General features: G+C 46.4%; 1 protein-coding gene across 1 annotated transcript; it reads left to right on the top strand.

Moving 5' to 3' along the window:
• Positions 1-229: 229 nt before the first annotated feature.
• On the top strand, positions 230-1,183 carry LOC143942067 (olfactory receptor 5AP2-like). The gene has a single exon (XM_077463374.1). The coding sequence runs from the start codon at positions 254-256 to the stop codon at positions 1,181-1,183; it is 930 nt and encodes a 309-aa protein (XP_077319500.1). The 5' UTR covers positions 230-253.
• The last annotated feature ends 24,108 nt before the right edge of the window (positions 1,184-25,291 follow it).

Here is a 25,291-nt window from a genome sequence, read left to right as displayed (position 1 = left end):
GCATTCTAATCCCTCTCCGCTCTATCCAAAACATAAAAATTGTTTTGCCTTTAGATATTCTTTAATCCTTCTCTACTCTGTACAAAACTTAGTCATTAAAAAAAATCTAAAAAGTCTTAGTCTAAAAAATAGTCATTCAGATTCAATTTTTCATTTCAAGAAATTTAAGTATTCCTTTAAAGGAAAGCTAGGATCCAAAAATATATTATTGCCATTCTTACATTTGTCTCCTACAACCTATGAACTGAATGTTATGGAAGAAGTCAATCAAACATCTTCAGAGGGGTTCATCCTCCTCGGACTATCTGATGTCCCATACCTCCAGGTCATCTGTTTCCTTGTGTTCCTTCTGATGTACATAATCACATTGTCGGGAAATCTCCTACTAATCATAGTGGTGAGGATCAACCGAAAGCTACAGACCCCCATGTACTTCTTCCTGAGTAATCTCTCCATTGTCGATACTTTTTTTTCATCTTCCATCGTTCCCAAAATTCTTATAAACACACTGGCCATAGATAAAAGTATTTCCTTTTTGGGATGTGCATTACAGATGTATTTCAGTATGGTCTTAGGAACAACAGAGTGTTTTATCCTTGCCGTCATGGCGTATGACAGGTTTGCCGCCGTCTGTAGACCACTGCACTACAACACCATCATGAACAAAACACTGTGCATCAGTTTAGCAACAGGATCATGGGGTATTAGCATCCTAAACTCTGCCATCCAAGTTGCCCTGACCTTTCAAATATCCTACTGCAAGTCCCGCCATATAAACCACTTCTTCTGTGAGATGCAGCCTTTACTTCAATTATCCTGTCAAGACACTTTACTTAATGAGATAGTCATGTACATCGGCACGGGAATCCTTGGCATGCCTTCTTTTTGCTTGACTCTTATATCTTATGTCCAAATAATTTCCACCATCCTGAAGATCCATTCCTCACAAGGAAGACAAAAAGCTTTCTCCACATGTGCTTCCCACCTAACTGTGGTGGTTCTTTATTATGGGACCCTCATTTTTATGTATATAAGACCCCGCTCTACATACTCTCCAGAAATAGACAAAACTCTGTCCATTCTCTATACTGTAGTGACGCCAATGCTTAACCCCTTGGTCTACAGTGTCAGGAACAAGGATGTCAAAAACACAGTTAAAAGAAAACACACACATAAGAAATAAAATTTTGTAAAGAAAAATTAGCATTTCATGATATCATTGCGCATGAGTAATTATTAAGATTAAAAGCATTTCTAGAGACTGTATTAAATCACATATACTGACACCTCCATTATGATTATGAACCTTGTTTCATTTTATGTTTCATTACATGTTATCCATGCTGCAATTCACACGAGAAAGTGGTGTATCTTAGAACAGGTATCATCATGAAGTGTTCTTACTGTATAGCTCTAATGTTATACATCCAAGTCATCTTCAGCATCCGAAAATCTGTTCCTCACAGGGAAGATGCAAAGCTTTCTCTTTTTGACTGTGACGAGTCTCTACTACAGAACTATCGTATGTGTATCTCAGACCAAAGTCTATTTATTCTGCAGGAAAAGACAAAACTGTGTCCAATGTCTATATGGCAGTGCCGCCGATCTTAAACCCCATCATCTATAGCAATGGTCTCCAAACTGTGGCCTTTGGGCCAGATACGGCCCATTATTACCCTTTATCCAGCCCTTGGGGCACTATTCCCCCAACTGACTCCTATGATGGGGCACCATTCCTCCCACTGGCACCATTAATGGGGCACTATTCTACCTGCTAAGACCAATGATGGGGTACTATTCTTCCTGTTACGACCAATGATGGGGCACTATTCCTCCTGCTAAGACCAATGATGGGGCATTATTCCTCCTGCTATGATCAATGATGGGGCACTATTCTTCCTACTAAGACCAATGATGGGGAACTGTTCCTCCTGCTAAGACCAATGATGGGGCACTATTCCTCCTTCTATGATCAATGATGGGGCACTATTTTTCCTACTAAGACCAATGATGGGGCACTGTTCCTCCTGCTAAGACCAATGATGGGGCACTATTCCTCCCACGGACACTGTCAATGGGGCACTATTCCTCCCATTGATACCAACCATGGGGCACAATTCCTCCTGCTAAAACCAACAAAGGACCACTATTCTTCCTGTTAAAACCAAAGATTGGCCAGTGTTTACTCCCACTGATTCTGTTGGGACATTTTTTACTCACACTGGCCACAGTCTGGCACCCTTAGAGCCTGAAAGACAGTAAACTAGCCCTTTGTTTAACATTTTTGAAGACTCCTGATCTATAGTATGTGGAGACATCAAAAACAAAATCTCTAATGGAAAAGTCTAAATTGAATCAGCAAATATAAAAAATAATAATATTTGCTACAAAAGGGTTTCAAAGGGTTCCAAAAAAGTAATTAAGGAGGAGGATGTAGTATATACAGTATACTGCATCTAGGAACATAGAGTACATGTATATAAAGAAAGATGTAGAGTACTTAAGGCCATTCAGTTGAAATACTGGCATAATAATGCATTGCATTTTAGGTTGTATACTTTCAGTGCTATTGCAACATTTTTTAGATGGCAAAAATAAATATCACATTTTGCATACATTAATACATGGGTCAAATTCCAAACAAATTTTCTTTGCGTTTTGTGATCCAATGGTGCCACCATTGATTTTGAAATTCAACCAACCAAGCCTGCAATTTCACCTCATGTTGCTACAGAAAATAATTTTCATGGCCGGGAATCTTCTTATCTTTTCCAGGTTACAGTTTATGCGCATTTCTTTTTCAATTATATTTCTAGCAATATTCTCCCATCATTGATTAGATATTCATAAATTTTTCCCAAAATTTTTAACATTCCCGATCATTCAAATTCGATCGCCCGTTGCCACTGGTGCGAAATTTGAACGCAAATTCTTAGTTACAATTTTCGAAAGAAAATTTGTTCAGAATTCGACCAATGTATGGTCAGCTTAAGGGGGAGATTTACTAAAACTCATGCACACAGAATCTGGCGCAGCTGTCCATAATAGTGAATCAGCTTCCAGGCTTTATTGTCAAAGCTTAATTGAACAAGTTGCACCAGATTGTATGTGCAACAGTTTTATCTCCCCCATCATGTACATGTGTTTAAAGGTGATGTCTTTTAAAGATTGCTGGTTGTTTTGTTGTCATGTTGACTTTTTTGGATTCCATATGTTGCGTCACTGATCTGAAACAAGCAATCAGAAGCCCAGGTTTGCATAGTAGGCCACTAGATAAATGGAGATATGCACAAATACAACACTTCACACAAATTATATCACAGCCACTACGCAGAATAGATAGACTCAAGCCAATAGAAAAATTGTTTAGTTCTCCGTCCAGTGTTCAACATAGAATTTCAAAAATATATAAGGTACTAGTGAAAGAAATAGAACCTGCATTTCCACCTTATCTTGGGAAGTGGGAGCAAGAACTAGGGCAAGACTAAATGGGCAGGAAAATATTAGAAATAGAATGTTGTATCTCAAGGGATGTTAAGACGACAGAAATTTTTCCAATTCATGGCTAGATGGTATGTGACCCCTATGAGAGCTCAGAGCTTCAAGGCGGACACATCCCCTCAATGCTGAAGGGAGTGTGGTTCGCCGGGGACTTTTGCACACCTATGGTGGGAATGTACCAAGATACAGACCTTCTGGAGGGAGATCGTCGAGGTTATTCAGGAAATAACAGGGGAATACTTGCAGGCTGAACCCTGGGGTTGTTTTATTCATAAAACTGTTAAGCCTATAGCACAATATAGGAGATCCTTGATACCACACCTGTTAAATACAGCTAAGGGCTTGATACCCAGACATTGGCAAACAACAAAAACCCCAAGTGTGAGGGAATGGATACTAAAAATTCACCAGATTTGCTCCATTGAAAGGACTATACATAGAGAAGACCGAAAAGAAAGATATAACGAAATTTGGGAAAAATGGCTGGATTTCAAGAAAACAAGGAAGCACTTGGAAACGGGTTATACAGGAGATTGAGAATATACAGGAATGTTGATATTTCAAGCTGTGGAGGAATAAAAGAAGAAGAGGGAGCCTGGAGGGGAGGAGGGGGATATGGGGAGTGGATTTAAAAAAAAAAGAATTTTGAAGGGGGCGGGGGGGTTGGAAATTATAGGAGTGGGGCTATTCATGTATATATATATATATATATATATATATATATATATATATGTGTGTGGGTGAGATAATGTCTGTAATGATGTCCTTTTCTTTGAAAATTATTAAAATATTATTGAATGAAAATTATAAAAAAACATATGTTAAAGCCAGGAGATCAAAATCATAGCCAGGAAACTGGTATTTTTTTTTTAAACGATTACTAGTATGCTAGGATCATTTTCTACTATTGTACCACCGCCTATACCTTTGTCTTGAAAAAAAGTATAATGTATGCACTAATGAACTGGAGATTATCATTTGAGTTGTGAAAAACTGTTCCACCTGTACTAATAAAAAAAAGTCCATGCTTCACCCTCCTACACTACCAGTTTGGACAGCATCTTTTATTAAAAAAAAAGCCACCATGGAAAACTTCTACGAGGCTACCTGTGATATCTGTATTGACCATCTTTCACCCTCCTACTCTACCAGCTCTGTATTTCATAGGTGAATTTTTCAAAAAAAAACAAAATTTTTTTACAGAAATCCTTAGCCCAGTATTTACCTAAAGGGAAGATTTGTGCCACCATGGCACACATGTAACACCACTTTAGGACTTGGATTTTTTTGAGCACTTTTCATTTACAAGTTTAAATCAGTATATTTTGCTAGAAAATTATTTATAACCCCCCCCCAACATTATACATTTTTTTTAGCAGAGACCCAAGGGAACAAAATGGCGATTATTAAATTTTTTTATGTCATACGGTAATTGCACAGCGGTCTTGCAAATGCAATTTTTTTAATTGAATTTAAAAAAACACAATATTTGTGGTGTAAATAGATACATAACATGTCACACTTTAAATTTGCACATGCTCGTGGAATTGAAAACATTACAGTACAATCTTTATAGGCTAGAATTATTGCTCCTGTTCACAGCAATATCTCACACGGGTTAATATATGCGTGCGCATCTTATGTATGCGTTCGCTTCTGCAAGCATGGAGGGATTGGGGTGCATTAAACTATTTTTTTCTTATTTATTTATTTTTTTATTTTTTTATTTTAACACTGTCCCTTTATTTTATTTTTTTGTAATCACTTTTATTCCTATTGCAAGGAATGTAAACATCCCTTGTAATAGAAATAAGAATGACAGGTCCTCTTTATGGAGAGATGGGGTCAAAAAGACCCCAAATCTCTCCTTTACATTTAAAAGCAAAAGATTAAAAGATTTTTTTTTTTATCTTTTGCTTTAAAGAAAAAAATTGTTTACTTCCAGCCTGAACAGGAAGTGACATCAAGACGTTGCTCCAGTCCTTTAAGGCCATAAAGGTGATTAAAGACCATTTAGTCATTGATGGCATCTGGGATCAGCTGGCTGCACCATTGGATTGTTCCTTCCTAAAAGAAATAGATTTGATGCCCCTGTCACACAGTTGCAGAAAAATTGGTCTTTGGGTGTTGTTGGTGCCTTGACTCTGTAACCTTCTAGAGGTAGTTTTGATGAATGCAACAATTGACCTTGCTGTAAAAAATTTAGATTTGATGCCCCTGTCAAAAAGGTGTGGAAAAAATGGTCCTTGGGAGTTAATTGGGCCCATGAAACCTCTACCAAATAATTACTTCAAGATAAAATCAACACCCACAAAGCTAGGCAGCCTAGACAGTCTTGCAGAGATTTGAAATCCCAATAATACTTAATCAGCAACATTGGCATCAGGAGCTTGATAGCTGCTGCTAATCCAGGACTGATTAATTTTAAAAAATTTGAGCTATTCAACGGAGTCTATGGACAAACATGCTTTTTTATCTATCATAAAACCTCTGGCACCACTGAATGCCTGTTCGGAAAGCACGCTGGATGCAGGGCAGACCAGCAACTCAATTGCATACTGGGCAAGTTCTGGCCAGTGGTCTATTCTCATGACCCAAAAACCCAGTGGATTGTCTACTGGAAAGTTCTACATGTCTGTTTTTGCCCCTAGATAATCTTCCACTATTTGACACAGACGCTGACAATAGTATATTAACCACTTGCCGACCGCCGCACGACGATATACGTCGACAGAATGGCACGGGCAGGCATATGGGCGTATATATACGTCCCTGCCTTCCCGCGGGTGGGGGGCCCGATCGGGCCCCCCCCCGGTGCCTGCGGCGGTCGGTATTCGTTCGGGAGCGATCCGGGATGAGGGGGCGGCCATTCATTCATGGCCACCCCCTCGCGATCGCTCCCGACGAATAGAAATGCTCCGTGACATCACTTCCTCTCCTGTAATGTAAACACAGGAGAGGAAGTGATGTAATCTCTCCTCCGTGTCGGTATTTTTCGTTCCGGCACCGAGGAGAGAGGATCGGTGAGTTGCACCAACACGACACTACACAGTAGAACATGCCAGGCACACTCACACCCCCCCTTCACCCCCCGATCACCCCCCCCCCCAATTACCCCTGCCCCCCCAGTCACAGGGACACCAATTGCATTTTATTTTATTTTTTTTATTTTTTTTTGCATTGGTGTCATTTGTGACTGTAATAACTGTTAGGGCAGTTAGGGTTAGCCCCCTTTAGTTCTAATGTACCCCCCTAACCCCCCCAATAAAGGTTTAACCCCGTGATCACCCCCCGTCGCCAGTGTCACTAAGGCTGAGTTCACATTGCAGCGGTTTATGAGAATGAATGTGATTCGCACCGCACTGCAGTGCAAATCACATCCGATCTCTGTGCGATTCGTGTTCAGCCATACAGATAGTATGGCTGAATTCACGCCGCACCCGCCGCACCTGCCGCAAATTCGCACGGGACCCTTTTTTTGGTCCGCAGCAGAATCGGATCGCATGGGTGTTCACACCATGCGATCCGAGTTTGCAGATCGCACTGCGATATGCGAACTGATATGGGGGTGTCATTAAGATTTCACTGACACTCCCAGCAGTTCGCATAGGGCAGTGTGAACTGCCGCCGGGAGGCATGCGATGCGGGAACCCGCCGCGGATTCGTGGCGTTCCCGCATCGCTCCAGTGTGAACCCAGCCTAATAAGCGATCATTTTTCTGATCGCTGTATTAGTGTCACAGGTGACGCTAGTTAGGCAGGTAGGTATTTAGGTTCGCCGCAGCTTTTTATAGCGCCAGGGACCCCCATATACTACCGCATAAAGCCCCCTGATTGCCCCCTAGTTAACCCTTTCACCAGTGATCACCATATAACTGTTACAGGTGACGCTGGTTGGTTAGTTATTTTTTTATAGTTTCAGGGCACCCGCCATTTATTACCTAATAAAGGTTTAACCCCCTGATCACCCGGCGGGTGTCATTTGTGACTGTAATAACTGTTAGGGCAGTTAGGGTTAGCCCCCTTTAGTTCTAAGGTACCCCCCTAACCCCCCAATAAAGGTTTAACCCCGTGATCACCCCCCGTCGCCAGTGTCACTAAGGCTGGGTTCACATTGCAGCGGTTTATGAGAACGGATGTGATTCGCACCGCACTGCAGTGCAAATCACATCCGATCTCTGTGCGATTCGAGTTCAGCCATACAGATAGTATGGCTGAATTCGTGTCGCACCCGCCGCACCCGCCGCAAACTCGCACGGGACCCTTTTTTTGGTCCGCAGCAGAATTGGATCGCATGGGTGTTCACACCATGCGATCCGAGTTTGCAGATCGCACTGCGAAATGCGAACTGATCTGGGGGTGTCATTAACATTTCACTGACACTCCCAGCAGTTCGCATAGGGCAGTGTGAACTGCCGCCGGGAGGCATGCGATGCGGGAACCCGCCGCAGATTCGTGGCGTTCCTGCATCGCTCCAGTGTGAACCCAGCCTAATAAGCGATCGTTTTTCTGATCGCTGTATTAGTGTCACAGGTGACGCTAGTTAGGCAGGTAGGTATTTAGGTTCGCCGCAGCTTTTTATAGCGCCAGGGACCCCCATATACTACCGCATAAAGCCCCCTGATTGCCCCCTAGTTAACCCTTTCACCAGTGATCACCATATAACTGTTACAGGTGACGCTGGTTGGTTAGTTATTTTTTTATAGTTTCAGGGCACCCGCCATTTATTACCTAGTCTCACTAGTGTACCCCTAAATTTAGGGGTGTCTACTTTCCAAAATGGGGTCATTTGGGGGGGTTTCTTGCCATCTTGGCATTTTATGGCCTTCAAAACTGTAACGCCCTTAGAAAGCCTGAAGGCGGTGCTTGGATTTCGGGGCCCCGTACGCGGCTAGGCTCCCAAAAAGTCCCACATATGTGGTATCCCCATACTCAGGAGAAGCAGCAGAATTTATTTTGGGGTGTCATTTCACATATGCCCATGGCATGCGTGAGCAATATATCATTTAGTGACAACTTTGTGAAAAAAAGAAATAAAAAAAAAAAGTTTGTAATTTTCCCGCAACTTGTGGCAAAATATAAAATATTCCATGGACTCAACATGCCTCTCAGCAAATAGCTTGGGGTGTCTACTTTCTAAAATGGGGTCATTTGTGGGGGTTTTGTGCCATCTTGGCATTTTATGGCCTTCAAAACTGTAATAGGTAGTGAGGAGTGAAGTCAAATATTTACGCCCTTAGAAAACCTGAAGGTGGTTCTTGGCTTTCGGGGCCCCGTACGCGGCTAGGCTCCCAAAAAATCCCACACATGTGGTATCCCCGTACTCAGGAGAAGCAGCAGAATTTATTTTGGGGTGTCATTTCACATATGCCCATAGCATGTGTGAGCAATATATCATTTGTGTAAAAAAACTTTTTTTTTAACTTTTTTTTTTAACTTTTTAACTATTCAATGGGCTCAACATGCCACTTATCAATTTCCTTAGGGGGTCTACTTTCCAAAATGGGGTCATTTGGGGGGGGGGTTTTGTACTGCCCAGCCATTTTAGCACCTCAAGAAATGAGATAGGCCGTCGTAAACTAAAAGCTGCGTAAATTCCAGAAAACGTACCTTAGTTTGTAGATGTGACAACTTTTGCGCAAACCAATAAATATACAGTTATTGACTTTTTTTTACCAAAGACATGTGGCTGAATACATTTTGGCCTAAATGTATGACTAAAATTGAGTTTATTGGATTTTTCTAATAACAAAAAGTAGAAAATATCATTTTTTTTCAAAATTTGCGGTCTTTTTACGTTTATATCGCAAAAAATAAAAATCGCAGAGGCAATCAAATACCATCAAAAGAAAGCTCTATTTGTGGGAAGAAAAGGACGCAAATTTTGTTTGGGTACAACATTGCATGACCGCGCAATTACCAGTTAAAGCAGCGCAGTGCCAAATTGTAAAAAGACCTCTGGTCATTGACCAGCAAAATGGTCCGGTCTGAAAGTGGTTAAAGCTGACAGCCCTAGACGCCAAGGACTAAAAAAAGTTTGATATGCATCACTGAGGCAGCCTCCTTCTCCACCGCTCCTCCTTTGACCAACAGAAGCCTCAAAACTGGTCTTTCCATGAGACTGTACTCTACCAGAGTCTGAAAAGGCGTTACATAAACTCCTCTTGAAGGTGTGCTCAAGATATTTTATTTCACCCTCTGCTCCCTCTGTGAGGATGTGATAATAATAATAATGACTCCAATAATGATCCTTATCCTCGATGCCACAAATTCTCAGGTCTTTTCGCAGGCTTTGATGAATAAGGGAGCCCATACACCACATGTTTGCAGAGGCATGAGAAGCAGAGTCCTCTGGGTCACTGAGGATAACAGTATCTGGTTCTGCTTCCTCCCAGCCACGTCTACTCTCAAAGATTCTGGGGACTGTAAGCCATCTCTTAAGGCTTGCCTCTGCTTCAATGCCTCTGTAATAGACACGTGCAATTCGTTTTATAATGAATTGAAATTTGGCCTAATTTTTTTTTTTTTTGCATCTTTCAGAGATTCGGTGCATCCGAATGTCCGAAGAAAGAATTTACGAATTTCAACCAACACGACAAAATTCATAGCGAAAATAACTAATGAATTTGACATAATTCGTTCATTCATTAACCACTTCCCACCCAAGGTATGTAAAAGGACATCCTTTACTTTGTGAGGATAGATCTGAATGATGCCTGCAGCTACAGGCATCATTCAGATATCGTCTTTTTCAGCCAGCGATTCCCTACAACATAAAAATGATCATAGCAGCTTTTCCACTGCTTGATAATTCTTATGGGCGGCAAGAGGGGACTCCCTCACCCTCCGGTTCTTCCATAAGTGAGTCGGAGAACGGATCCGCGGGCCCCGGATGTTTACCATAGAGATTTCCAGTGGACCAGATGGTCGCCAGATTCTCTATAATCGTTCGGAGTCTAGGCGCGATGTTATGAAGTCATGCCCGGCCTCTGCATTAAAAAAAAATGGCGCCACCTCGGCTGGGAAGCCAAGATCGTTTATTTTTTTTTTTTTATTTCAGGCTTCCCAGCCTAGAGGTGAGATGTGGGTTTTTTTGACCCCATAGCTCACTCTAAAGAGGACCAATCATGCCATATTCCTTTTACAAGGGATGTTTACACTCCTTGTGTAGCGGTACTTCTGTGGGGGCTGCTGAGTTTGTTCATTACCTTTTGTCAGATTGGCTCCACTTCCAATCCCCCATGCAAGTACATGCTACCAAACAGTCAGAACTCTGGATTTTATAATGCTAATGATCCTTTCCTGGTTCCAATTCTCTCTTAGGTTTCACTTCCCATATGGACAGATAAGCATCACTCTGAATAATGCTGCGGATGTTGACCCCAAAGTCACAGGCCACACTGCCTATTTCCATTACTTGTGTTGTCAAACTCCCCTGAGTCCTGGAAAGTGCTTGATACTGTGGTCCTTGGATACACAGAATGAAGTTACTGAGTAGTTCTACTGGGTTGCACTCTCTTTGTTCTCTCCCAATCAACAGTCCATGTTCTACTCACAGAAAGTTGGTTCCCAGTTTCCTCCTTCCGCTTAGGTTCTATTTCTTCCTCCATGTTATCCGGTACATCCCCGCATGGGATGCCTGGTCTTCCTCCAGCGCTGACTTCTCCTCCAGGGACCAGACGTCTGCCTCCCTGGACTCGCTTCCAGCTATCCGGCTCCGGGATCTCTTAACTCCCGGGCCTCCGGCCCTTCCAACTCCAACTCCCTCTACGCTCCCCTCCGGAGCATGTGGCCCCCCTTTTTATGAGAGACCTCCCATTGACCAAGAAAAGAACCATTGGTCAATGCTCTCACATGAGTTTCCTGCCACTCAGGTCTCAGCCCATCCTCTCTTTCCAGCAGAATCCACTGTCAAGCAGAGCAGGTATCCCTGAGCCCAAGTGTAGGTGGCCACACCCCCTTCTACTCTGACACTCTTATCCCCAAATAAACAACCAAGCCTAGTAAAGAGTAGGACCCTGGCTAAATTTACCTGTCTCTAGCTCCTATAATCTCAAAAAAACACCACTAAGCACCTACATAAAAGTAATGGGAACTACACTTGTAATAGGAATAAAAGTGATATTTATTTTTTTTTAAGTGTCAAACTAAAAAAAGAAAAGTAAAATTAACAATAAAAAAATGTAAAGCGCCCCTGTCCCCGTGTGCTCGCATGCAGAAGTGAACGCATACGTAAGTCCCACCCACATATGAAAACAGTGTTCAAACCACACATGTGAGGTGAGGTATTGCCATGAACATTAGAGCGAGATCAATAATTCTAGCCCTAGACCTCTATAACTCAAAACATGCAACCAGTAAAAAAATAAGTAAAGTAAGTAAAAAATTTTAAACCATCGCCTATGGGGATTTTTAAGTACCAAAGTTTGGCGCTATTTCACAAGCGTGTGCAATTTTGAAACATGACATGTTAGGTATCTATTTAATGTTTGGGGGTTCTATGTAATTTTCTAGCAAAAAAATGATGACTGCCTTGCCCAACGATGCCAAAACATTGCCTTCCATGTGATGGCACAGAGCTGGAATGGCCTTACGTGAAAAAAAAGGCAACTTGGAACCTGCCATTGTGGTACAGCACATGTTGCAATTTCACAGAAGGGGGCATAATCCATCAGACGGAAAGGCAGGAGTTGTAAAGCCAGCAGTTTTGACAAGCTGGAATTTAGATGCTGGACATGTGGGTGGCAGGAGTGTTTTTTTTTTTTTGTTGAGCTGCAGCAGCTGGGGCAGAGAAACTTGCCTGCTATAGTCTACAGATGGTGGTGTGATGCTAACAGATATGTTGCAAGGACCTGTAACACCCTTTGCTATACCATTATCCCTTTCAATGGGGGCTGCTGAAAGGTCACGAGATATAGCAGGGTTACAAAGTAGAGGTGAGGAGGAGAAGAATTGTGTCCCTTGTGTGTGGCTTCCAGGTGCTCTTGCCAATGGGCTGAATGGTGGTAGTTTAAATGCCTTGTCAAGTATGTGGTAACCAAATGACTGGTGTTTTTAACATGCTTGATCTGCTTGCAGCAGGGATTGCAAATTACAACAAAGCGATCGGCTGCACATGTGCTAAAAAAGGCCCACACAGCTGAGTTGTAGGAAGTGAGTCAGAAGATAACTACTCTACAATTGGATGGCATGGGGTGGCTGCTCTCTACTGTTCCATGATGCCTGCCTCTGGAGGACCTCCAGGCTCTGCTCTATCTGGCACTCAAGTCACGTTAGTGACCTCATCATCAGCATCCCCACCATCTTCATCATCACTGGAGCCAACTTGGCAATAGGCTGTGGCTGGGGGAACATAACTGCCACTTTGTTGTTTATCAGTGTTCTCCCCTCTCTGTTGGCTCATGTTAGTCCCTTCCTCTACCTCAGAGCTAACATCAGAATCAAGTAATGTCTGTGCATCCTCAAGCAGCAAGTGGCTGACACTGTGTTCAAATAATTCAGCTGTGTTCAAATAATTCAGCTTACTCCTCCATGCATGATGCTGGGGCTATGGCAGGAGTAGCTGTGGACAAGGAGGCCACTCTGGCAGCTGCAGTGAACGGCGCACTAGTAGCTTGAATGGTCATAGAGGATGAGGATGGTTTAGTAAGTCAGTCCACCACCTCCTCTACATGCTGTGGCTGGATAGCATGGGCAACATTACTAAACAGAGACAAAAGTGCCTTGCCTGAGGACAGACCACATCCACATTTGCTTGTGGACACAGACACTTCTGGCCCCCATGGGAACTTGCCTCTCCTTGTTGGCCATCCAGATACGATGGGGGGGGGGGGCTTATTACCCACATTTTATAGATATAGGGAAATGTGTAATTGGGTGCACTTTATTCATTAAAAAGTGGTGTTTGGTGCACTTTAAATTGAGGACGGGCACTGACAGAAATGTAAAAACTATAAAAATAAATAAATAAAGGGGAACGCCACATCGCAGTTAGCAAAAAAGGCAACTGACAATTAAAAAAAAAAGGGGGCAGGCGGGGGACAAAAAAAAAAAAAAAAAAACGCACAGCAGCCAAAAAAAAAGAAAAAGGGTATACAGCACTGTATACACTGAATGTAACGATAATGCTGTGTTAAACACTAACACACTATACTGACATACTATACTCACACACTATATTAACACTAAGCTAACAATGTACACTCAGATTTACAATAAGTGAACTCACTAAATGCTAGTAGAAAACTAAGCCCTGCTTTGTCTATCTCCACTCCAACACAATGCAACTGGACTCGCCCAGCCTGGCAAGCAGCTTCCTACCCACATAATCAGTGGTTTATCTTTGAAATTCAGTCTCTGCCTATCTACTCTTCTTCGAAGTTCCCAATTGTTCTCTAATGCACCATGCAAATGGGCCTCTAGCTAATTATAGGCCATCAGATGCCTAATTTAGCTCTACCCTGTGCTTTTTACTGAGACCTGTGGTAAAGCTAACTAAGGAACCCTAGACTAGAAAAGGCTGCAGTTACTTAAAGTAATAGGAGCTGCATATACAGTAAACTCCACTTTAATAAAAAGGTTTACCTTCATGGAAGATCATGTAGTCCAATTCTGTCTGCACTTTATGGTAAACTTCCTATATAAGTGTATCACACGAACTAAGGGGTGGTGAATTTTTGTAAATCTGGTCCTATTTCTGCCTTTGGAGAACACACAGGCACACCCCATTTTCCGTGCTCTTCCACTGGCTCCAAAGAACACGCTAGGGGTTACTTTTTTTATTGAGACAGACATACAGTATCACAAACCTAGCTATCTGCCAGTGTGCATGTAAAATAATAACAGTAGGACAGAGTTACTTCTGTCACCAGACTTCAGATACCCACAGCTTTGCATGGCAACCATTAGAACCTAGGAGTACTTGCCTAATAGTCCCTGCTTCTGGTCTGTATTAAGTATAATACAGAGAACAGGAACAGATGCTCATTCATGGAAGATCATTGTCCAATTCTGTCTGCACTTAATGGGAAACTTCCTATATAAGTGTAGCACACCCTCTAAAGGTAGTGAATTTGGTAAATTTGGTCCTATTTCTGCCTTTGGAGAACACACAGGCAGGCACACCCCATTTTCTGTGCTCTTCCACTGGCTCTAAAGAACAGGCTAGGGGTTTATTTTTTATTGGGAACAAGGATTTTGGATAGGGGTAGAGAACATGGGATACCCCAATGAACTGCAAAGTGGACTTCTCAACTTCTGGCTGTTCTGCACAAAATTGATTGTCCCACAGGATTCATATGCTGCTAGTGACTTTTACTCCTTCCAGAGTTCAAAGCTACACACAGTCATTACTCCTCAGCAATGGGATCATCTATTCATATAGTCACAAGATGATCGGTTGCCTTGTGCCGATATGCACCAGGCTCTTTCTAGCGAGGAAGATGTAGACTCCTACCACCATAAGACAGCTGGACCCTTTCCCACCAGCTTCCTTCTGGCTCTCTCCAGTGAGCTCTTCAGACCCAAATTGATCTCTGGACACAGATTTGTAAATAGGGTATCTAGCTGGGACCTCTGTGTATTCCTGAAGACTTCCTGCACCAAGGGCAAAGCCTCTGCAAAGGGGTCTCCTCCTGCAGGACTGGACCCAAGAACACTGCCCCTGTTTCTCAGGCCTCAGGTCTCTCTTGCCACTAGTGATGGCCGAACGGTTCGCCCGGCGGTCGTTTCGCGGCGAATTTCCGACTTTCGCCGTCCGCGGGTTCGAACGCCTTTTTCCGTCGTTCGCCCCGGCGGACTTACGTGTTTAATGTATACAAGAACTTTAACCTTTCGTGACACGTTTATCATGTGTTACAGGACAACCAATTGAGACATGACAGCTCATGGACACTTGGACATTCCCCCTAACCTATAAATACACCCGATCCGGTGGCCATTTTACATTCTTTCTTCTGTCACTGTAGGGAAAGGATCCTGTGTGGAGTAGGGACAGAGAAAACGCTAGCTATTTGGTACACAAAAGTTCTTTTCAGGACTGGTATAGGTGTTAGGTCAGCAGCCTGAGTTTCTTTTGTCAGTTTAGATAAAGGGACAGAGCGCTGTATGCTGCTATTTTAGGGACAGCTCAGCCAGATTAGTCTTTCTTCATCATCATCATCATCATCATCATTAGCTGTTACTATCAGGTCCACAAAAGAGCTGTTCCAGCTAATCGTTCCAGCCTACTCTTTTTTGCCAATTTGTATAGGGACAGGCAGGAAGCAGTGTGTCAGGCAGTGAGGATAATTTTAAAGACTTGCTGTTACTATTAGTTCCACAAAGGTTCTTTTCAGGACTGGTATCAGTGGTACGGTAATAGGCTTGTACACGTATAATATTCTTTCTTCCAAATATAGAAAGAATATTATACTTGACTGCTGCCCTTCTGCTGCAGTCTGCTAATCATTCACAACTCACTTGTTCCACAAAGCTCTTTATCAGGACTGGTAACTTGGTCTGTCTAGGGTGCTACGGTACATAGGCTTGGGTGCGGTACAGTCTGCTGTTCTGTAAGGACCGCTATCGGTCCACAATACATAGGGTTGCCGTGCACTACTGCTGACCGCTGCCCTATACTGCAGCAGTCCTTCATTGGTATAGGGACTGACGTACAGTCTGCTAATCACTAACACACAACCTGCTTGGTCCACAAAAGTTCTTATAAGGACTGGTAACTTGGTATAGGGTGCTACGGTACATAGGCCTGAGTGCGTTACAGTCTGCTGTTCTGTAAGGACCGCTATCGGTCCACAATACATAGGGTTGCCGTGCACTACTGCTGACCGCTGCCCTATACTGCAGCAGTCCTTCAGCGGTATAGGGACTGACGCACAGTCTGCTAAACACTAACACACAACCTGCTTGGTCCACAAAAGTTTTTATAAGGACTGGTAACTTGGTATAGGGTGCTACGGTACATAGGCCTGAGTGCAGTACAGTCTGCTGTTCTGTAAGGACCGCTATCGGTCCACAATACATAGGGTTGCCGTGCACTACTGCTGACCGCTGCCCTATACTGCAGCAGTCCTTCATTGGTATAGGGACTGACGTACAGTCTGCTAATCACTAACACACAACCTGCTTGGTCCACAAAAGTTCTTATAAGGACTGGTAACTTGGTATAGGGTGCTACGGTACATAGGCCTGAGTGCGTTACAGTCTGCTGTTCTGTAAGGACCGCTATCGGTCCACAATACATAGGGTTGCCGTGCACTACTGCTGACCGCTGCCCTATACTGCAGCAGTCCTTCATTGGTATAGGGACTGACGTACAGTCTGCTAATCACTAACACACAACCTGCTTGTTCCACAAAAGTTCTTATAAGGACTGGTAACTTGGTATAGGGTGCTACGGTACATAGGCTTGAGTGCGGTACAGTCTGCTGTTCTGTAAGGACCGCTATCGGTCCACAATAGATAGGGTTGACGTGCACCACTGCTGACCGCTGCCCTATACTGCAGCAGTCCTTCAGCGGTATAGGGACTGACGTACAGTCTGCTAAACACTAATACACAACCTGCTTGGTCCACAAAAGTTCTTATAAGGACTGGTAACTTGGTATAGGGTGCTACGGTACATAGGCTTGAGTGCGGTACAGTCTGCTGTTCTGTAAGGACCGCTATCGGTCCACAATAGATAGGGTTGACGTGCACCACTGCTGACCGCTGCCCTATACTGCAGCAGTCCTTCAGCGGTATAGGGACTGACGCACAGTCTGCTAAACACTAACACACAACCTGCTTGGTCCACAAAAGTTTTTATAAGGACTGGTAACTTGGTATAGGGTGCTACGGTACATAGGCCTGAGTGCGTTACAGTCTGCTGTTCTGTAAGGACCGCTATCGGTCCACAATACATAGGGTTGCCGTGCACTACTGCTGACCGCTGCCCTATACTGCAGCAGTCCTTCATTGGTATAGGGACTGACGTACAGTCTGCTAATCACTAACACACAACCTGCTTGGTCCACAAAAGTTCTTATAAGGACTGGTAACTTGGTATAGGGTGCTACGGTACATAGGCCTGAGTGCGTTACAGTCTGCTGTTCTGTAAGGACCGCTATCGGTCCACAATACATAGGGTTGCCGTGCACTACTGCTGACCGCTGCCCTATACTGCAGCAGTCCTTCAGCGGTATAGGGACTGACGCACAGTCTGCTAAACACTAACACACAACCTGCTTGGTCCACAAAAGTTCTTATAAGGACTGGTAACTTGGTATAGGGTGCTACGGTACATAGGCCTGAGTGCAGTACAGTCTGCTGTTCTGTAAGGACCGCTATCGGTCCACAATACATAGGGTTGCCGTGCACTACTGCTGACCGCTGCCCTATACTGCAGCAGTCCTTCATTGGTATAGGGACTGACGTACAGTCTGCTAATCACTAACACACAACCTGCTTGTTCCACAAAAGTTCTTATAAGGACTGGTAACTTGGTATAGGGTGCTACGGTACATAGGCTTGAGTGCGGTACAGTCTGCTGTTCTGTAAGGACCGCTATCGGTCCACAATAGATAGGGTTGACGTGCACCACTGCTGACCGCTGCCCTATACTGCAGCAGTCCTTCAGCGGTATAGGGACTGACGTACAGTCTGCTAAACACTAATACACAACCTGCTTGGTCCACAAAAGTTCTTATAAGGACTGGTAACTTGGTATAGGGTGCTACGGTACATAGGCTTGAGTGCGGTACAGTCTGCTGTTCTGTAAGGACCGCTATCGGTCCACAATAGATAGGGTTGACGTGCACCACTGCTGACCGCTGCCCTATACTGCAGCAGTCCTTCAGCGGTATAGGGACTGACGTACAGTCTGCTAAACACTAATACACAACCTGCTTGGTCCACAAAAGTTCTTATAAGGACTGGTAACTTGGTATAGGGTGCTACGGTACATAGGCTTGAGTGCGGTACAGTCTGCTGTTCTGTAAGGACCGCTATAGGTCCACAATAGATAGGGTTGACGTGCACCACTGCTGACCGCTCACCTATACTGCAGCAGTCCTTCAGCGGTATAGGGACTAAGAGTTTTGTCACAGGGTCATTTAAAAAATGACATGCAGAGGAAGAGGCAGGCCCTTCCGCAGGGGTGGTAGGGGTAGGGCAGGAGCAACAGGCTTGAGCCAAAGTGGGAAGTTGCAGAAGGTGCGTTCAATTACTTTAAAGGATGCACCAGACTTGGTTGAGTGGCTCGCTCAGCCTTACTCTTCTGCACCCTCCTCATCCTCTCGATCTGCACCCTCTTCTTCACTCTCTGCTATGTGCACCCCCAAAGACACTACCACCAACAACACGACCACCACCACCACCACCACATACCTTCCGCTTGAGTCACTGGAATTATTTTCCGATCCATATCAAGAGGACATTTCTGATGCGCAGCCACTCTTGGTATTGGATCAGGAAGAGGAGGTAGCAACAAGCGCTACTCAGCAGTCTGACGCCAGTACCCAGATCAGCCCAAGGAGGAGGTTGGTCCCCGGTGTTGCTGCCTACTCTACTTATAGCGGTGGGGAAGGTGACGTTGATGATGACGTGTCTAGTGATGTCACGTGGGTGCCCACAAGAGAGGAAGAGGAGGGGAGTTCAGAGGGAGATATGGACCAGCAGATAGGGAGGAGAAGCAGCAATGACTTACATTGCACAGCAGGGACAAAGCAGACTGCAAATGTATCAGGAGCGAGTCATCGACCATGTACGGTCACATCTGGCGCTCCCAGGACACCGGCACATGGCTCCGCAGTGTGGGCTTTTTTTAACGTGTCCGCTGCTGACAATAGCGTTGCCATCTGCAATCTTTGCAGTCAACGCGTTAGTCGCGGTAAGCCCAATACTCACCTAGGGACGACCGCCTTAAGAAGGCACATGAGCAGCCATCACCGAGCCCAGTGGGAGCAACGGAACACACAAAGCCACACTGCAGGCTCTCACCGTCCAGCCTCGTCTTCTACTTCTCCTTCTCCTCTCTCCTCACAATTGTCCTCCACTCCACCTTCCATCACGCCAAGCTCACATTTTTCTGCAAAAAGGCAGGCTTCCGTGGGCCTAATGTTTGAGCGTAAAAAAATGATGACGCCGGATAACCCTCTTGCCCAACGGTTGGCGGCTGGCTTGTCAGAACTCATAGCCCGCCAACTACTGCCATATAAACTGGTGGACTCGGAGGCCTTTCGCAAATTTGTGGCCATTGGAACACCACAATGGAAGGTCCCAGGAAGGAAGTATTTCTCAGAGAAGGGCATCCCAGAGCTATATGGCCATGTTCAGCGGCAAGTGAATGTATCTCTGGCACACAGTGTCGGTGCCAAGATACATCTGACCACAGACACGTGGTCTAGCAAACACGGGCAGGGAAGGTATATCAGTTTTACTGCCCACTGGGTGAACCTTCTGACGGCCGTCAAGCATGTAACCCGTGGCACCCGTGTAGATTTGGTTTTACCGCCACGGATTGCATGCAGGCCTGACTCTTCTTCTCCTCCTCCTACTCCATCCTCCTCCCTCTCCTCCTCAGCTGCCTCCTCCTTTTCCGCTGCTAGCGTCTCTTCCACTGCACCGCCCAAGCTCCCCAGAACCTATTCCACATGCCAGGTGAGACGTTGCCATGCCGTGCTGCGTCTGTTGTGCCTGGAAGCAAAGAGCCACACTGGCCCGGCACTCCTTTCAGCTTTGCGTTCACAGGCAGATGAGTGGCTAACACCGCTCAATTTGACAGTTGGTAAAGTGGTGTGTGACAACGGTGCCAATCTGCTTAGCGCATTGAAACAGGGCAAAATCACGCACGTGCCGTGCATGGCACACGTCTTAAACTTGGTCGTGCAGCGATTCCTTGTCAAATACCCTGGGGTCCAGGACATCTTGCGGCAGGCAAGGAAAATCTCGGCCCATTTCAGAAGATCTTACACGGCCATGGCTCGCCTTGCTGACATTCAGCGGCGACACCATCTGCCGGTCAGACGTCTTATTTGCGATTGCCCGACGCGATGGAACTCAACCTTCTATATGCTTGATAGGCTGCTCCAGCAGAAACGTGCAGTTAACGTCTACCTGTATGAACTCTGCGAAAGAAACGGTTCTGGGGAGCTGGGTTTTTTTTCACCGCGCCAGTGGCTGCTCATGCGCGACACATGCAGACTTCTGCGGCCATTTGAGGAGATCACCAAACTGGTCAGTCGCAGCCATGGCGCCATCAGTGACATGGTACCTTATGCCTTCTTTCTGGAGCGTGCATTGCGTCGTGTCATTGATCAGGCTGTGGAGGAGCAGGAGCGGGAAGATGAGGAAGTCGCAATGCTGGATGAATTCCCAGGGGGGGCTACTCTATCTGAGACAAGTCAACAACAGGAGTCTGATGAGGAGTCAGAGGAGGATGGTGCCGGGGCGGATGAGCAGGAGCAAGAAGAGCATGCTTTAAACCTTTCTGGGATCCCTGTTGTGCGAGGATGGGGAGAGGAGAATGAAGAGGACGACATTATCCTGGATGATGAGCAGGAGCCAGGCCACCACACCGCTTCCACTTTAGTGCAAATGGGGGCCTTCATGCTCCAGTGTTTTAATAGGGACCCCCGTATAAAAAGCATGAGGGTCAAGGACCAGTACTGGGTGGCAACGTACTTAGACCCCCGGTACAAACACAAAATGGCGGAAATGTTACCGCCGTCGCAGAGGGCTGTCAGAATGCAGCACTTCCAGGCCTTGCTTCGAGAAATGCTGCATTCTGCTTTTGCGTGCGCTGGCAGAGGAGCAATTCCCACTCCCAGAGAAGGATTTGCGGGTACCAATCCAACAGCGCCTGCAAGAAGAGGCCGGTTTGAAGATGTGTTGGTGACTTCGGATATGAGGTCATTCTTTCAGCCGACCCATCGACAGGTGTCATCCGGATCCAGCATCAGGGAACGCCTAGACCGTCAGGTGTCCGACTACATTGGGTTAACGGCCGATGTGGACGCTCTGAGGAGTGATGAACCCCTAGACTACTGGGTGGGCAGGCTTGACCTCTGGCCAGAGCTTGCCCAATTTGCAATCGAACTGTTGGCTTGCCCCTCATCCAGTGTCCTGTCCGAAAGGACGTTCAGCGCAGCAGGGGGGATTGTGACCGATAAGCGTACTCGCCTAGCTCACCACAGTGTTAACTACCTCACATTTCTAAAAATGAATGAGGCATGGATCTCGGAGGAATTCAACACATGTGATCAGTAGACCATGTATATGTCTATAAACAATTTTTGGAATCAAGCACACAGACCTTCTTAATTCATTTGGCTCACTTCCCTGACCCAAAAAAGCACACCGTACTATATGCCCCTACCCTCCTCTTTGAAGAGGTTGAGCGGTGTCATATTTCTACTGGGGCTGCTTATTATGAGGGGTTCCCACCATCCCTGTGCTGTGCTGACTTCCTCCTGGGTGTTCTTATTATGAGGGGCTCCCACCATCCCTGTGCTGTGCTGACTTCCTCCTGGGGGTTCTTATTATGAGGGGATCACACCATCCCTGTGCTGTGCTGACTTCCTCCTGGGGCTGCTTACGGTGCTGCTGTCAGCGCTGTATGTCACGGAGCTGCTGTCAGCGCTGTATGTCACGGAGCTGCTGTCAGCGCTGTATGTCACGGAGCTGCTGTCAGCGCTGTATGTCACGGAGCTGCTGTCAGCGCTGTATGTCACGGAGCTGCTGTCAGCGCTGTATGTCACGGAGCTGCTGTCAGCGCTGTATGTCACGGTGCTGCTGTCAGCGCTGTATGTCACGGAGCTGCTGTCAGCGCTGTATGTCACGGAGCTGCTGTCAGTGCTGTATGTCACGGAGCTGCTGTCAGCGCTGTATGTCACGGAGCTGCTGTCAGCGCTGTATGTCACGGAGCTGCTGTCAGCGCTGTATGTCACGGTGCTGCTGTCAGCGCTGTATGTCACGGAGCTGCTGTCAGCGCTGTATGTCACGGAGCTGCTGTCAGCGCTGTATGTCACGGAGCTGCTGTCAGCGCTGTATGTCACGGAGCTGCTGTCAGCGCTGTATGTCACGGAGCTGCTGTCAGCGCTGTATGTCACGGAGCTGCTGTCAGCGCTGTATGTCACGGAGCTGCTGTCAGCGCTGTATGTCACGGAGCTGCTGTCAGCGCTGTATGTCACGGAGCTGCTGTCAGCGCTGTATGTCACGGAGCTGCTGTCAGTGCTGTATGTCACGGAGCTGCTGTCAGCGCTGTATGTCACGGAGCTGCTGTCAGCGCTGTATGTCACGGAGCTGCTGTCAGTGCTGTATGTCACGGAGCTGCTGTCAGCGCTGTATGTCACGGAGCTGCTGTCAGCGCTGTATGTCACGGAGCTGCTGTCAGCGCTGTATGTCACGGTGCTGCTGTCAGCGCTGTATGTCACGGAGCTGCTGTCAGCGCTGTATGTCACGGAGCTGCTGTCAGCGCTGTATGTCACGGAGCTGCTGTCAGCGCTGTATGTCACGGAGCTGCTGTCAGCGCTGTATGTCACGGAGCTGCTGTCAGCGCTGTATGTCACGGAGCTGCTGTCAGCGCTGTATGTCACGGAGCTGCTGTCAGCGCTGTATGTCACGGAGCTGCTGTCAGCGCTGTATGTCACGGAGCTGCTGTCAGCGCTGTATGTCACGGAGCTGCTGTCAGCGCTGTATGTCACGGAGCTGCTGTCAGCGCTGTATGTCACGGAGCTGCTGTCAGCGCTGTATGTCACGGTGCTGCTGTCAGCGCTGTATGTCACGGAGCTGCTGTCAGCGCTGTATGTCACGGAGCTGCTGTCAGCGCTGTATGTCACGGAGCTGCTGTCAGCGCTGTATGTCACGGTGCTGCTGTCAGCGCTGTATGTCACGGAGCTGCTGTCAGCGCTGTATGTCACGGAGCTGCTGTCAGCGCTGTATGTCACGGAGCTGCTGTCAGCGCTGTATGTCACGGAGCTGCTGTCAGCGCTGTATGTCACGGAGCTGCTGTCAGCGCTGTATGTCACGGTGCTGCTGTCAGCGCTGTATGTCACGGAGCTGCTGTCAGCGCTGTATGTCACGGAGCTGCTGTCAGCGCTGTATGTCACGGAGCTGCTGTCAGCGCTGTATGTCACGGAGCTGCTGTCAGCGCTGTATGTCACGGAGCTGCTGTCAGCGCTGTATGTCACGGAGCTGCTGTCAGCGCTGTATGTCACGGAGCTGCTGTCAGCGCTGTATGTCACGGAGCTGCTGTCAGCGCTGTATGTCACGGAGCTGCTGTCAGCGCTGTATGTCACGGAGCTGCTGTCAGCGCTGTATGTCACGGAGCTGCTGTCAGCGCTGTATGTCACGGAGCTGCTGTCAGCGCTGTATGTCACGGTGCTGCTGTCAGCGCTGTATGTCACGGAGCTGCTGTCAGCGCTGTATGTCACGGAGCTGCTGTCAGCGCTGTATGTCACGGAGCTGCTGTCAGCGCTGTATGTCACGGAGCTGCTGTCAGCGCTGTATGTCACGGAGCTGCTGTCAGCGCTGTATGTCACGGAGCTGCTGTCAGCGCTGTATGTCACGGAGCTGCTGTCAGCGCTGTATGTCACGGAGCTGCTGTCAGCGCTGTATGTCACGGAGCTGCTGTCAGCGCTGTATGTCACGGAGCTGCTGTCAGCGCTGTATGTCACGGAGCTGCTGTCAGCGCTGTATGTCACGGAGCTGCTGTCAGCGCTGTATGTCACGGAGCTGCTGTCAGCGCTGTATGTCACGGAGCTGCTGTCAGCGCTGTATGTCACGGAGCTGCTGTCAGCGCTGTATGTCACGGAGCTGCTGTCAGCGCTGTATGTCACGGTGCTGCTGTCAGCGCTGTATGTCACGGAGCTGCTGTCAGCGCTGTATGTCACGGAGCTGCTGTCAGCGCTGTATGTCACGGAGCTGCTGTCAGCGCTGTATGTCACGGAGCTGCTGTCAGCGCTGTATGTCACGGAGCTGCTGTCAGCGCTGTATGTCACGGTGCTGATGTCAGTGCTCTGTATTACGGTGCTGCTGTCAGTGCTCTGTATCTCCTGCACCCTCTTGTTTGCCTACCCTGGTCCCTGACCTTCCCTCTCCTCCATTGCCTTCATTAGCTCCATAGTCCTGAATTGTCAGAACAATTTCCCAAATAAAAAAAAAATGCTTGTAGTTATCGATCCCAAATTCACCTCATACATGTATTATGCTATTGTCCAGGTGGTGGGACTACGTGCTACCCCCTAATAATTACCCCGTGGCCGCAAATTCGACCTAAAGGTTTGCGAAATTCGCCTCCCATTGAAGTCAATGGAGCCCGCGGCGAACGGTCGTTTTCGCGAACGTTTGTGTCCGTTCGCGTTTCGCGTTCGCGAAACGTCCCGTCGGAAGTTCGTCCATCACTACTTGCCACCTACTGGGTATACCTCAAGGGATTGGCTTGAGTCCCATCAATATTCAGGTTGCATGCCCTGTCCTTCTTCCCACTATGATTCTAGAATAATTTAGAAGACAGGGGGAAGTAACAGAGCAAGAGCCTCTGAAAAACTGAGCAGCCCTAACTAATCAACCCCTTCTCCATTGATTATAAGGGAGCCAAACTAAATCTACTTGAATGTATTTTGAATATCTATGAATATCTGGGTTTGGGATTTCTGACCCAGCTAACAGGGACAGAAAGTACATGTTCATCCCCCAAACAGGAAGTGCCTATCTGTAACCAACTAACTTTGTAGTAATTATTAAGCAACAACTATTTACAATTGTAGACAACAAAGAAAAGGGCAGCTCCCTACACCAATAAAAGGTAAAGAATT

The sequence above is a fragment of the Lithobates pipiens genome, unplaced genomic scaffold, assembly GCF_037356315.1.
Source record: "Lithobates pipiens isolate NorthernLeopardFrog02 unplaced genomic scaffold, aLitPip1_a1.2 Scaffold_30, whole genome shotgun sequence".
Lineage (NCBI taxonomy): Eukaryota > Metazoa > Chordata > Amphibia > Anura > Ranidae > Lithobates > Lithobates pipiens.
Note: the sequence above shows the minus strand (reverse complement) of the source record. Positions and strands in the feature narration are given on the sequence as shown.